Source organism: Leptonotus elevatus, chromosome 6 (genome assembly GCF_054856555.1).
Source record: "Leptonotus elevatus isolate MCC_2025b chromosome 6, RoL_Lele_1.0, whole genome shotgun sequence".
Taxonomy (NCBI): Eukaryota; Metazoa; Chordata; class Actinopteri; order Syngnathiformes; family Syngnathidae; genus Leptonotus; species Leptonotus elevatus.
This window is the reverse complement of record NC_141244.1, coordinates 11,476,628-11,491,775: the sequence shown is the minus strand read 5'-3', so window position 1 is coordinate 11,491,775 and position 15,148 is coordinate 11,476,628. Positions and strand designations below refer to the sequence as shown.

The 15,148-nt window shown below is 38.6% G+C and overlaps 1 protein-coding gene across 2 annotated transcripts in view; it reads left to right on the top strand.

Annotated features, from left to right (window-relative positions):
- Positions 1-11,728, top strand: part of adamts16 (ADAM metallopeptidase with thrombospondin type 1 motif, 16) — a 45,642-nt gene extending 33,914 nt beyond the window's left edge. For both annotated transcript variants that reach the window (XM_086078334.1, XM_086078335.1), the window contains 7 exons: positions 844-970; positions 7,003-7,204; positions 8,065-8,259; positions 8,363-8,419; positions 8,554-8,751; positions 8,869-9,016; positions 10,908-11,728. In XM_086078334.1, the coding sequence (XP_085934460.1) occupies positions 844-970; positions 7,003-7,204; positions 8,065-8,259; positions 8,363-8,419; positions 8,554-8,751; positions 8,869-9,016; positions 10,908-11,023 (1,043 nt within the window). In that variant the 3' untranslated portion in view covers positions 11,024-11,728. The remainder of the gene's footprint in view (positions 1-843; positions 971-7,002; positions 7,205-8,064; positions 8,260-8,362; positions 8,420-8,553; positions 8,752-8,868; positions 9,017-10,907) is intronic.
- Positions 11,729-15,148: the final 3,420 nt, after the last annotated feature.

Sequence of the window (15,148 nt, the reverse complement as noted above, 5' to 3'; positions counted from 1 at the left end):
ACCCCTTGTGATCTCTAATAAGCCCTTGCAGGTTAATTGGAGAAGTCACCGTTCCCGTTATTACTTAGAGGACATTAGCTTCTCTTGATGGGACACTGTGGTTCCATTTACACAAACACATACACACAAATGCCGACCAGCAAGCTGACACATGCATGGCTCTGACCAATGGCTTTTGCCCCACTGTGGTCCACTGATAACATGCCACACCTACACACATGTGCGCGTCTTCTGTAATCACGGAGGTAGCCTGATGATTTGAGGTTGGAGGTCACAGTGTGCAAAGTTGCCTACGTGTGCTGCTGTGCATTTCCTCATTCTAGATGGCTCTTATGTAAAAGCTTGCTGGCTTTGATGAATGTAAACAAAGTGTAGATGTTCTACTAATTGATCCTGTAAATTGAACTTCCTCACTCTGGTCTGTTAGAGTCCATCGTATCCACCTCCTCCTCTTTGTGTCCTGATGGTAGACCACAAGGTTGGGGCCTTTGCCTTATTAAAGAGTGTAGGCAACTTTTAAGTGTTGACCTCGGGCCAAAAACAAACAAGGGTAATTACAGACAAAATCAAATCAATCAACTTCAATACTGGCAGAACTGTGGTTAGAGTAGCAGGTTATTTGCTTTTTTAATGAATGCTAGAAGCCAATTAATTATGTTTGAATGCTACGTGCAAAACGAGGCTTTATTGTTGTGCTGCATGTTTAATGAAATGTAATTAATTTGATAACGTCCAAGCAGGTTTATTTTATTTTATTTTTTACTTAAGTGGGTCAATGTCTATTTGTTTTGTATTCTTCTATGGTACTTTGAGTGATGATTATGGCAACATTTTCCCACGCAGGTCGAATGCACACCAAGCCAGCATGTTACAAAGACATGCGAGTGCAAGTGAATACATCATACTGTAATCCCAGATCAAGGCCAACTACCGGAATGATGCCTTGCAACACCCAACCATGCCCTGCCAGGTAAGTTCTGAGCAGACATGTGTGGTGGCGGTAAAATGGAGCATCAGCTAGGAAATCGGATAATGAGATAATACTATCGTATGGCACACAAAAATTATTTAAATGTGTACTTTGCAGTGTCATTTCAACAATCCACATTGCACACATATATACATACACATTTTTATTTTTAAACAAAGGCCACAGTTCCTGAATCTTTAATGCCCCTTGCCATTTTAATGTGAAGATATATTTCTAAGGACCAAACTAAAAACAAATAACGCCATTCACCATTAGCTACGCTTCAACAAGCCATGGCCATTTGGGGTATTCCAGCAAGTATTTGGACAGTAACGACACAGTGCAATGCCATGGCATTTGTTATTCTATGATGGATAACATTGTCGTTACCACACGGTTGTTGTCATTATTGGACATAATAATCATGTGATTAAGCTTCACTTTGTGGCGCTGCCCTTGTTATGTTATGTTATTAATATAAATCTATTAAGGCTCGCGGTGACCAGGGTTAGCCTCAAGTCATTAGCCTTCAGCTAACATTGGCCTCGTCTGCTAGCGTCCACTGCCCATGAGTGAGCAATGAGTTTACTAATGCCACCACCAGCAGAAAACTGTTGTTAAACACACTGTAATTATCTACAATGGTTTTTTTTGCTTATTTTCAACCTGTTTGAGCAATGCAACCCTTTTTTTTTATATATATGCGTAAAACGAGAGAGCCTTCAGTGATTTCCGTTACAAAATGTGGAACATTTTTGGGACGATTTTTTTTTTAATGTAAGTGTTCACATTATCTATTAATTGCAACCTCAGTCTGTCTGCTGTGTGGATGTAATGCATCCCCAAAGTGACCCGCATGCGCAGAAGAAGATACAACGTCACTCACAACGATGTGTTTACATAAGTAAATACCAGAGTCTAGCGTGTCAGGGCCACGGACTTTTAAGTTCGTCGTCGGGGCTCATATTTTTCCCATCTCATATCTACAGAGGAGTGATACGGGAGGAAGTAGATATAATATTTTGTGAAAGAGCGCCTCGTCTCACGGCATCTCTCGACCGCTACTTTTTTTTCCCTCCCTAACGATGACATCATGTCGTTGCCGCGCGTAAAAAATAAGTCGTCTGCGTGGCTAAATTACTAATATCACCACCACAAATGTCATCTTTATACTTCATGCTTCAAGTGGGATTCAATTAAAGTCAAATGTCGGATATATTGCAAAAATTCGGAATACGTATCTGATCTAGGACCACATATGAAAGTGACCCAGGTCGGATATGAAAAAATCGGAATTGAGACGTTCAGACTGACATAAAAAAGTCAGATACAGGTCACATTTGGACAAAAAAATCTGATTTGTGTCGCATATGCCTGCAGTGTGAACGTAGCCTAAGTCTGAAGATCTAAGACTTTCTCCCTTTCTAACATCAGTCTTAAAAACTCTTAATTGTACTTCTAATGTCCTTACACTTGGTTTTTGCGATGCCCACTGTAGGGTAGGACTCAGGACAGCGCAAGGATGACAACGACACGGCACAAGTGTGCTCATATTTAGCTCTGGTTGCTAAGCTACCGAGCAGGAAGAAGCCTGGTACTTTTTCTCACTCATTTGCACATAATGTGGTTACCATGAAAATCCTTTTATTCAGGAGTACTGCCAAAATCTCTTGCTCTTGTCACTTGTGTGCTGTCGCCCAAATTAAAAAAAATTAATACAGGTGCACCAGCCAAGGTGGCAGGTAACCCCCTTGTGCACGCACCACCACTTGTTGCTGTTGAGCAGCACTTACATACTGGGTCAGGCAATGGCACGCTGCTAAGTGCAGTGTGAAAAGGCCTTAAGACATTTTTACAGGTCTACTAACCTTCTGGCCAATTTCCCCTTCCTTCTCCCCCACATCTCCTCACTGCATTATGTATTTGGCCTCTACAATTGCCACACATCTGCTCCAATAATAATAAAATAATAAAGAGACGTTAAGCAGAGACTGCTTTTCCCGCCCTGTCCCAATCCGGTAAAACACCTGTTGTGTAATGACGCCTTTTTTCCTTTCATATAATGCAGAAATGATTTGTATTTTGGCTAAGACCTGCGTGTGAGGCACATCGAGTGAAGGGAAGTTCCAGTTAGATGTTATGTTTATGCCTTAATCCAATTTTTTATGATTCACAAACTGTCAGTACTGGTTAGCTTCTGTGTTTGTTTGGAACAGAGTTATGACTATTTCACATGTGGACCCTTGCTGATAACAAAGCATTAACCAAGATCAAGATCCCAAGAGACATTCCTTTTGAATGTTACTTGTGTGATAGCTTTATTAGTTAAGACAAAAAAAAGTTTAACATTATCTATTGCGATACACTGGTTGACCTCTGATGTTTTTGCATCATAAATTACTTTTCCCAGTAGTAGTCATCAATTCCATTGCACGGTCAAACTGTTGTCGTCATAAAACCTTCTTAACTGTACAGGCAGATGTTACATTTAATTTGAAATTTAGGTAACAGTTTACAATTGTTAACAGTCACACAACTATAAAATTAAGTGAGCCCCTATTTGTATTACTACGTAGAAATTATGAAACAGTCTTAATTTTAAAGACGAATGAAATTAATGATTTAGAGGCATGTTTCATGAAAAAAAAGGCAGTCAAATTCCAAATTATTTTGCATAACAATTTGCAATTAACACATTCTTTTTATTTGTTATGAAACCAAAAGAAAGACAAAAAACAGTGAATTTCTGTATAATCTGGTAGAGTTGCATTTCAAAGGGGTTGATTTGAGATATGTGCAACACACATTCACATCAAAACACGCCATCACTGGAAAACCTCCCTCATCTATTAGCTATGGTCTGCACAGTGTCGTGAAAGGCTCAGTGCAGAGTAGAAAGAAAAGCGATGGATGACACACTTGGGATGATACCATTTCTAATGAGCAAGTAACATCGGGTTTGTCAGGAAAATATTTTTCTTTCCAGATGTACGAGACATTGAAATACTGTAGGCAAATACGGTACTGTAAAATATTTCAGTAAAAGTCGTGATTCGTTTTTAGCTTAGTATTGTCGAAATATTGGTGCAAAAGTAGTGCATGTGTAACTCATGAGGTTATTCTATAAAAAGAGTTTTGCTGTTTTGCTCAAGACCACACACTTGACCACAATCACAAAGACCAACACAAGACAAAGGCTTTTGGGAGTCAAGACCAAATAAACGAGACAAGACCGAGATAAGGCGAGACACGGCAAGACCAAGACTTTTAGGAGTAAAGTCCAAGACAAGCCAAGACCTTCAAAATGTCGTGCCGCGACTGGTCTCAAGATCAAGGCTGGTCTTGAGCATAATAACACTAAGACACGCCAACCTATAGCTGTCCGCTCTAATGAGAGAATCCAACACTGATATATTAGACCTCCATCTCTAAAGAATAACAACACAATTTATCTATGTCTGACAGCAGCTGTTGACACTTCAATTCCTTTGGGGCTCTTCTCTAAGTACTCCCACGTAGTCTGTTAGCTGTGGTCTGAAATGTTAGCCAAATACTTGCAAAACGTGTGCCTTTATACGTGTGAGGCTTTAACTGAGACACTGACCTCATATTGCCTGTGGGTGTCTGAAAAGAATTGATAGAGTGTTTTTGGCCATGTTCTGACCAAGATATTGCATTAAAAAATTGATCAAGAACATGACCAAGACCAAACAATTGGCCTCTGATGTGGCCAGTCAGTGTGCAGGAAGATCTTCTCGTGAGAATTTGATAAAATATTTTATGAAAATGAAGAACGGATAATAATACTGTACTTTAAACCGGTACTAATATTTCCATTGTATTGACATGCAAACGGCAACATGCTGTTCCGTATGCAAAAGGGGCTCTAAAATCTTTTGATTTGGCTACTAATTTTGTCATTTGTACTTATTGACAATATAATACAGATATTTCAGTTTGCTGCACTTTATGTGCCCAGACTCCTTTTAACTTGAGGTTAATTGCATCACAATCAGACATCATAATTCTGGCAAGGGAGCTAAACAGAATCATATCCCTGTTTATGCACCCATAGCGTATGTACATATTGTATGTTACTGTGTTTTTGGCTGAGTGTATGAGAACTTTTGCCATCCAGCCATCCAGCACCCACTCATGTATGCACACTCAACTCCACACGCAACCCGTCTGCACCTCATAAGTCATTATTTGTCATACCATCCACAGTCAGGGCTACAATAAATAATATTCACACATATCCAGAATCTTGCTCAACCCACTCATAATAAATGCAAGGATCAAGTCTAAGTAAAAAGCAACATTTTGCTGATTTGAACTCATTCACTCCCAGCTATTTTCACTAAAACAATCCCAGCCAATTAGAGCCGACATCGTTTTGCATACTGCGGATAAATGGCCCATTCATTCAAATTGTATCTAAAAAGCACAATGACTGAGACAAACATTTCTTTATTCTTCACAATTCTAAATTATGCTTTTTACTTAGTTTTCTTGCTTGCAATACGAATATGTCGAGCAAGGTTCTGGTTATGTGTGCAGTTTATTTCATGAAACCATGACTGTAGATGATATGATAAACAATGACTTCTCAGCCATGTTTGCTTATACGGTGTGAAAATAATGAATTTGAATGACATTGACTGTAGAATCAAACATTCTGTGCTAAAGACAGACTTTTTAAAAATGTCATTTTAGACATGATTCCTGGCAGTCCTGACCATCCCTGGCTGCTGTGTAGCTCTACCAATGATGTTTGTTGAGATGTAGAACTGAACTTAACCGTACTGAGTATTATCTAAATATTTTACTACTCTATTTAGACAAGGAACCCCAAGCATACCAAATGAAACTTATTGCATGGGCCAATATCACAATATCGATATTTTTGGGATATATTGTGCAGCCCTAACCACAACAATCAAATAATAAGTTCATATCTCTCTTACAGGTTCCACCAAGATGTGCCATATTAGATTTCATGTTTTGAAAAAGCTCTTCTATTTGACATTGTAGGTTTTGCCAGCATACCTAATGATAACATGTAGTGATGGCAACATGTTTGGTGGATTTTGAGAGGGTGATGGGGACTAACGAGGGTGGGGTGTGGGGAAAAATGACAAACCCTGTGATGAAGGATTAAGACACTTGCACTTTAAATTGAGGTCACGAGGTGTACTGCCATCCTGCTTTTAATTAGTCCCTGAACAAAGATGAAGTAGTTTGACGGTAAAAAGTACAAATGATGCACATAGTTGTTTCACAATATGCGAACATCGGGTTTAAATAGTTATAAGTCTAAGAGTGTAAGCTTTGCAGCACATTTGCTAAGTAGGCTTAACTACAAATGAGCAATAACACATGTGGTTTACTTCTAGCAGGGATGAGTGCAGATATAAGAAGAGTAGGGTTTAAAACACGTGGCTTTCAATTCCAGTCAAAAATCTTTGAGTTTGAATTGTTATGACTTGCTCTGAAGCCAGTCAGCCATGAACAAATGTCAAACACCGTAGCGAGTTAAGCCTGTGGGCCATATTGCATGCAATGTGTCACATAACAAAAAAATGTCATGATTAAAGTAGTGTATTTTCTTTGTCAGTGCTCTACCAGTTTTCTTTGAACTCTCACGGGATTTTCCTTCATTGTTGTGGTAACAAGCTTCGGGTAAGAATCTTGGCTCTGGCCTTTCTGTGTTTTGTTAAGCGTTATACAAAATGGATGGATTATCATGGACACAAGTTGACCAAGGTAGCTGATTGTACAAATGCCCCCCCTCCCCACAAGTTTTAACTCATACCCCCCAGATGACAATAACTTTCTTATCAAACAAATGTATCATTTTATGAGGAATAGTATGTTCTGTTTTGACCTGTGTTTGAAAGGGGGTGCCTTCATCACTGAGACAAAATTGTGTAGTTAAGTTATCACACCGTCATTTGTGAATACCAGCCATGAGAATAAGGGATTGGAAGGCTGGGGGTGTTGACTCAGCAGGCAATGTTGTGTTTTCCCAGCTGGTCTGTGGGGGCATGGGGAGCATGCAGTCGGAGTTGTGGAGGAGGGGAGCAGACACGGCAGGTCCAGTGTGTCCAAAGAAGTCAGACCAAAGATGACACCCTTGCTGACTCTCATTGTTCTCAAATGACCCCAGCCAGGAGGCAGGCCTGCAGCATCCACAGTTGTCCACCAACTTGGACCACGAACCCGTGGTCACAGGTGAGCATGTGGCAGTAATATATGAAAGCCTCCTTGTCACACAAGTGTTCTTATCGGATATGAGACAAGAAAAACAAAAAACAAAGATAGGATAAAACAACTGGTTCCGCGGTAGCTGTGCACATTTAGGACTTAAAGCTCCAACATATTGGGATTTCACTGTGTTTAATGACTATGATCTCAACAGCTTTCAACTCTCAATGAGCCCATTGAGATCCACCCTAATTCAGCCTCTGTCCAAACCCTATACCAAGTTTCGTAACCCCAAGTATCGGCAGTACTTAGCACAAGTGGTGTTCTTCCGCTCTGACACCCTGTGCCACTACGGTGACTCATTCACTTGGATATGGCAAAATTAGTTCAAGATGTTAAGAAAGGCTGTGTCACTTAACATGTACTTGGCATCATAATGGAAGAGACTGCTATTTATATAGCGCTTTTTAGCTATAGTGCCCAAAGCATGATGCATATTCACATTCACACACCAATGGTCAACTGCCTGGTACAATGGGAGCAAATTTAGGGTTTAGTGTCTTGCTCAAGGACACTGTGACACAGTCACCAGGGGTGAGGATCGAACCCACAACCTCACGGATGGAAGACGGCCACTCTACCACTGAGCCACGCCACCACTCAGTAAAGTATAGTGAGAGGATTGCAGGACTATTTCAAAGAATATTTTGAGGAAATTGTTTTTGGCCTTGCTCCTCACAGAATCGGGTTAGAGACGTTTTTACAGGACATTTACCTTACTGAAGCACAAGATGTTCTTATTGGTTGACTGTCCGTCCCAATGTTGTGAAGTTTTGTTATCTCACTGTCTGCGCCAAGTGATGGCACCATGTTGTTTTCTTTTACAGTGTTCTCGTAAGTGTGGTAATGGCTTGAGGGACAGGACAGTGTTGTGTACAAGACTCAACATAGGTACACAGTCTGAGACGCTGCAAGACAGTTTGTGCGCAGGCTTGCCGAAACCCGCTAGTCAGGAATCGTGCTTCATCAAACGCTGCCAGAAACAACGCAAAGTCCAGTGGTTTGTCTCAACGTGGCAAGAGGTAACATTTTAGGGGGGTTGTTGGCCCTAATATGAAAATGCTCTAGAACTGTATTTACAAGTTTGCCCCCCCCCCCTCCCTGTTCTTTATTTTGGATTTTCAGTGTTCAGCAACATGTGACCACGGGTATCAAGCACGCTTCATCAAGTGCGCTGAAAAGGTATGCACTTTGTGTTCATGATACAAACTGAATAATAAACTCGACTCAAAACACTGGATAGAGATTTTCTTCAAGGCTTATTACAAAGCGACAGCTTCTAGTTAATTTCCTAATTTCTGGTTCCCTAACTAAAGGATGCTGCCGGTAAATACAGAGAGCTCGCAGCCAAAAAGTGCCACCACATGCCCAGGCCCAAGGTAGCACTCCATCGTCCCTGCATTTTAGCTGAGTGTCGAGTGCGTACAACACCATCAATCCAGCGGTGGAACGCACATCATCATCCACCTTTACCTCTCCCAAGACCTGAATGGCACGCATCTCCTTGGTCTGAGGTAAGGAACAAAATGTTGAATCTGAGTCCTTTTATTCTCTTCACAACATGAATATGCCATACTAAATTGAAATCAGATTGATCTCATTCATATAACCATTTGCCTTTGTGCTAACAGTGTACGGTGACATGCGGAGGTGGAGTGCAGGCTAGGACAGTCCAATGCCTGGCTCAAGGGAAACCCTTTTCTGGCTGTGCCCTTCATCTAAAACCATCAACATCCCAAGCTTGCAATACCAACTTTTGCCCGCAACCTGATAAAAAGGGTATGAAACCAACTATTTCATTATAATGTATATATATACTCACTAGCAACACAATTTGGTACTCCAGCACAATCTGATGACGTTCAAAATAAAATGTGCATGATGGATTGTGCATTTATGACGGCGTATTAGGGCCACATATATATATATATATATATATTTATTTTTAAAGGGTTGGGGGCAATATTCCAAGAAAAAAACTCGCAAATTTGCCACTTTATAAAGTGGTAGATTTGCAAGAAAAAAATTCTGAAACTTACAAGAAATACACGTAGCGTAGCTATAGTCTAATGTGTGGATTCATTGGTGGTTAATGGACCACTGTTTTTAAAATGAAAAGGCAGGATGGAGACAAATTCATTCTTAATTTAAACTTTAGTCCTCATACACGGCAGCGAGAGCGACAACACTTCCTGATCCCCTATCAGCTGACTAACACTGACCAATCAGAAGCTAGCATACTTTAGGTAAATGCAAGTGAATGACGGAGAGCAGCGGATTCGACACATCAACTTAGCTACTTGTACAAAAAAAATACCAAAATGTATGAATGTGTAAATAAGAATTCTGGAAACATAAATGTACAAGTAAATATTTATTTTAATAAATTACCTTAAATCCTTGATCCTCAGGGTGTGGGCCTTCGCAAAGCGAGGCGTCTTTGTCGCTGTCAGTACCCAACGCTTCAAAGTGTGAATGCTTAACATGATATGGTTAAAGCCTTTTTCTTTTTTTTACTATCTCCTTATTTGAAAACCCGACCGAGAAGTATCGGCACAAACATCCGAGTAGTATTTGACGTATATTAAGTTTCTGAGTTTTTTTCTCACAAATCTACCACTTTATAAACTCACACATTTGCCACTTTACAGACTCGCAAATTTACACGTTTTTTTCTTGGAATATTGCCCCCACCCTCTAAAAAATATATATTTATATGTGGCCTTAATACGCCGTCATATTCATTTTATAATGTTCAGTTTTGATTTATACAGTCAGAGATGTATTAATGTAACAATATGTCGTATAATTGTAAATGTGCTCTCTGCAACACTATAAAGAGTTCTTTTGGAGCATTTTGACACCATTATATAGGTAAATAACGTTTAAAAAAACAACTTAAAAAAAACAACAACAAAAAACACTTTACTCTCTGATCTAGTGTACACGATAAGCCAAATTTTGTTCCCAACATGTTCCTGGCTATAGTCAAGTAATAGTGAGAAAACTTTACATTTTCATGAACTACATTATTACCAGTGATTATAATGCCACCTACCTGAAAGTCCCATTTTGGATTATCGTAGCCACAATGCAAAACAATTTTTTTGGAGGCTGCTATTTCTAACTCTAAGACTGGATAAAGTCACTGACATGACATCATCATAACAACTGAATTAGTCGTCAAGTTTAACATCATCCTCAAAGATCTTAACACAAAGACATTGAAATACCTCATCTAAATCGTTCATAAAAGTAAGGAAAAGCTTAGGGCCAAGTACGGACCCTTGAGACACACCAGATGTGACCTCAATTAATTCTGAATTTGAATGTCCAACTATCACAAATTGTTTCGGCCCAAAGAGAAGCCATTCAAGTATTTTGGCCGCAATGCCACGTGATGCAAGCGTGTACAGGAGCTTAACATGAGACACACTACCAAATGCTTTACGAATATCTAAGTGAATGCATCAACATTGCTCCAATCATTCAACATACCAACGCTTTACCACATATTGTAAAAAGCACAGTGTCAAATTAATTTACTCTTGTGTTGGTTGTGATAAATAAAGAATAAAGTGTTTGGTTGTTGTACGTATAAAATCAAAATCATTGATGACATTGCTAATACATCGTTACAGCTAAATAATTTCCCATTTCTTCTCCACAGATCTGGCATGTCAGGATTACTTCCACTGGTGTTATCTGGTGCCACAGCATGGCGTGTGCAACCACAAGTTTTATGGCAAGCAGTGCTGCCTGTCCTGTTCAAATTCGAACCTATAATCACGGAAGAGTGACTTCGTCATGCAGACAGGAAGGTAGTTAAGATAGTCAAAAGACTATTCTACGCACCCCAAGCTGTGTTGATGTGTGCTCATGCAACGCACCAAAACACTGAAGACATTTCTGTGGAAATCCCAGCGAGTTGCAATGACTGAGTCTTTCCTTGCGATGCTGGACATCTGAATACAAGAACTTCTTGCTGAGAGTGCTACAAAGGAATGTGATTGGGACAGTGCTAAAAGAACGAAGCTCTTTGGAGAAGCAAACTAGTAAACTCCCCGCCAAAAAATTGAATCCCAGAAAATGTTCTTGTCATGTTCCCCATCTGAAGAAGAAAAGTTCAAACATCCGTTGCGTCCTTGTTGGCACTACAATGCTTGATGAATAAGAGCTAATGAAAAGGGACATAGCTAAATCATAAAACTTGAAGAAAACGGCCAAAGTGGATTTTGTATTAGCTGGATAAAAAATATGGTTTTCCATATTCACAAGGTGGAAAAAGAAACCTTGAATAATTGAGGTGCTAATTATACTAGGTGTATAGTATACTCAGTGGTGCTACTATGTTGTTTTTTGTCACCACTACAATGTGACATCCTCAAGTTTCATGAATGAACATGACCCATGTACAGTATGTTTGTTATTTATTGGCTTTATAATACATCATTGCTGGAGAACTGTATTAAAAAAGCAATATAACTGTGACCTTTTATTACTCTACCCTTAGACTATTCATATTATGTGTCCTGCTTCATAAGAGACTGATGAACTGCTCAATTGATATTGGGGAGGCGCTTTTTTTTTTCTTCTCACAGATGCATTCCTGTTTCTCAACACTGATAACCGATAACTCACGTTTTAAATTTTAAGTTAACTGTAGTTTGTGCAAACCTGGAGGAAATAAATACTCAAAGAATTTGTTCTAACCATCTCAAGAATCGAAGCAAACAGATCTGTTTTATTTTTTAAGCAAATAGTTTTGAATGGCTTGTCAAATGTAAACCTAAGCCATAGTTCAGTGCATTATATATATATATATATATATATATATATATATATATATATATATATATATATATATATACACTAAATGCTGCACACTGTCTCTTTAAAAATAAATTATACTTCAGTGTGATAAAATGATTTTTCTCTAGTCTTCATCATATGACAAATGATCAACAACAGATGTCATGTGGAAGTTTTAAGAGTGATGATAACCTTTTTAGTTTTTACTGACAATTTTTACTTCCAATTCCACAATAAATGAGAGAGTGTGACTCGGTGTGAGTCTGCGTAAATGCGTTCATACAGATTCAATACTGTGCTATATTTGTTGCTAAAGAAGAACTGACAGGTAATGGCTTGTGCAATGTTGCAGCAATGTTTACAACATCAATAAAATAACATTTAAATGTGTGTCGTGTCCATGTTTCTTTTGTTCTTAAAGTGCATATCTTATTTACAGTTCACACTCATTCGGACAGAAATTGTGAAAAGTCAAAATGCATGTCTGTTTTGTTTAAAATGAGTTCTCACATGCATGACCTACATCTTGTCCTCAATGAGTTAATTTTTAGTTGGCATGGTTTTACAATGGGAGACGTTTCCTTCTAATTAACCATTGATCTATAGTCAAACATCTGTGAGTTCTGTGTAATATATTTTATGATGTTCAGAGACAATGTAAAGCTTAATTAATTCATTCCATCTTATGAGAAATGAGCCACAGACATTGTCAAACTGAAGTTTGTGGAATTTTCTGCCTGCACCCTTGTCAAGTCAAAACTTGATTCAATTGATAAAGTGTTTTTGTTTATGCAACAATGGCAACTTCCTGTAAACATTCTGATGTGATCGAGATAAATCTGGTAAAAGGCAAAGCATTAGGCTACAGGTCTTACTTAGTTAGCCCTGTTCTAAACTTTGCTATCTCTGACTTCATCTGTTTAGAAAGATTAGCCCTTTTGCCTGAGAGACACTCAGGTAGTCCACTTAAAGACACAGTTATCTTTCCATCAGGATGCAACCACATCAATCACAGCAACTTTGCACCAACTGAAAACAACCTCCCACGCTGGTGAAAGCACTGGAGCATTGCTCGTTTCATGTCACAAAACCAGCTAGAGAAGGTATCAAAGAAAAAACCTGATTGCTAACAAGTAGGTTTAAATGTACTTAATTTGTTCTCATGAGTCATGTTTACTTGGTTGTATCGACAACGAAAGATGCAGGCGGATTAAATTCCCATAACATAGAATCACAGCGTACATTTTAATTCAGGCACACAACAAGTTTAGTACCATGATCTCAAATTAGCCCAACAGATGGTGAGGGTGGGAAAGGGTACTCATACTATAGCATTGCTACAGAACTATCAACAACAAATGCAACAGTGACAATTATGCATTTTTAAGATGACTGCTCAAATGTTTTTCACTTTCTGTTGTCTGAATCCGTTGGTGGGTATACAATGCTAGCCGGCCCCCTGGTTTGATTTGTGTTCACATAATAAAAATTCCAAGCGTACTCACTCAGGCTCAAGTAGAGCGGGTTAGCCTGTGACCAGCAGTTTGAATCTGTTGAAGTGTCCTAGGGCAAGCCATTGAACCCTAAATGTTCTCCAGGTTGGCACTAAAGGAGTAATTCAATTACCTTGGCTACCTAGTTAAACAGAGAATAAATAAATACATTGTTGTGATTCGTGGCTGTTCTTTGTTCCTTCTTGTCACAGATAGATGGCAAGGCAGCTTTCATTACATATAGGGCATTTCATACACAGTAACTCAATGTGCACCATAATATATATTTTTTAAAATATACATTTTAAAAGCCTTTACTAACAAACTTAAAGACATTTAAAAGCCAAGTAAAGGAATTAAAAGTATCCTACTGACATTAACTCAATGTGCACCATAATATATATATTTTTTAAATATACATTTTAAAAGCCTTTACTAACAAACTTAAAGACATTTAAAAGCCAAGTAAAGAAATTAAAATTGTCCTACTGAAATTACTAAAAGAGTGTAAACCTACAGTGCAAGTAGCAGATTTTGAAAATTTTGATTTTAAAAATGCATTAAACAGCCTTATCAAGTAGCCTACAAACTAATAGACCGACTAGTGCTAAAAATGGTTGGCTCTCTTGCAAGATGCAATGTCACTGATTAAACAAACACAATGTATTTGGGGTCTCGTGATGATTTTGGAAGTACTGTCTGTACGAACAAGGAGGCCACCCAACGCCAGCACTCTTACATAGGAATACAAACCCCAATTTCAATGAAGTTTGGACGTTGTGTGTAAAAAAAAAAACAGACTACAATGATTTGTAAATCACTTATAACTTGAACTTATATTTGTTTGAAAACACCACAAACAAGATGTTTGATGTTCAAACGTGACCAAATTGACCACCATTACGTTTAGCTTTATGCTAACATATAGGGAAACGCAATGTACATGCTAGCTGTTAGCATTGGTGGTGGCTATTTTTACAACCCTTTAGGAAGTGGACATTTCAACACAAATGGTCGAGTTTTGACAGAACATATAACAATATTCACAGGACAGCCATATCATCTTTGTCCTCTATGAAAAATGACAGAATTGTACTAGAATGTTACTAGTAGACGGAGAAGATTTTTCTTCGGTTGTGTCTGTGTTATACTGTAGACCTACTGCCTCCCGACAAAACCCTGACATTTTGACAGGGTTGGATAGACTGGACTTTTAATATCAAGTGTCTAATTATCTTCTCCACTGTTGTCATTGTTGTTAATATTGACTGGATTGATTGTGTTAAGAGAAATTAACGCATAATTAAATGTAAATATATACTGCTATTTCTTCTTCTTTCTTTCTTTTCTTGATGATAAGTACGTGCCCTCATTTTTGGCTTGAGCACCTGCCCCGAAAGTATCTGTGTACGCGGTAATGGGTCAAGTGTGACAGCCAGGCTGACAGCACAGCACCCTAGCGGACGATGGTTTACCTTGTGAAACAAAGTGATACATAATATTCATAATAGGTACAACATTACCATCTACTGGTGATATTTCTTAATGCAAAGGTGTTAAAAAAGAAAAAAGAAAAAAAGAATGGAATTTATGTTGCTCAAACAGT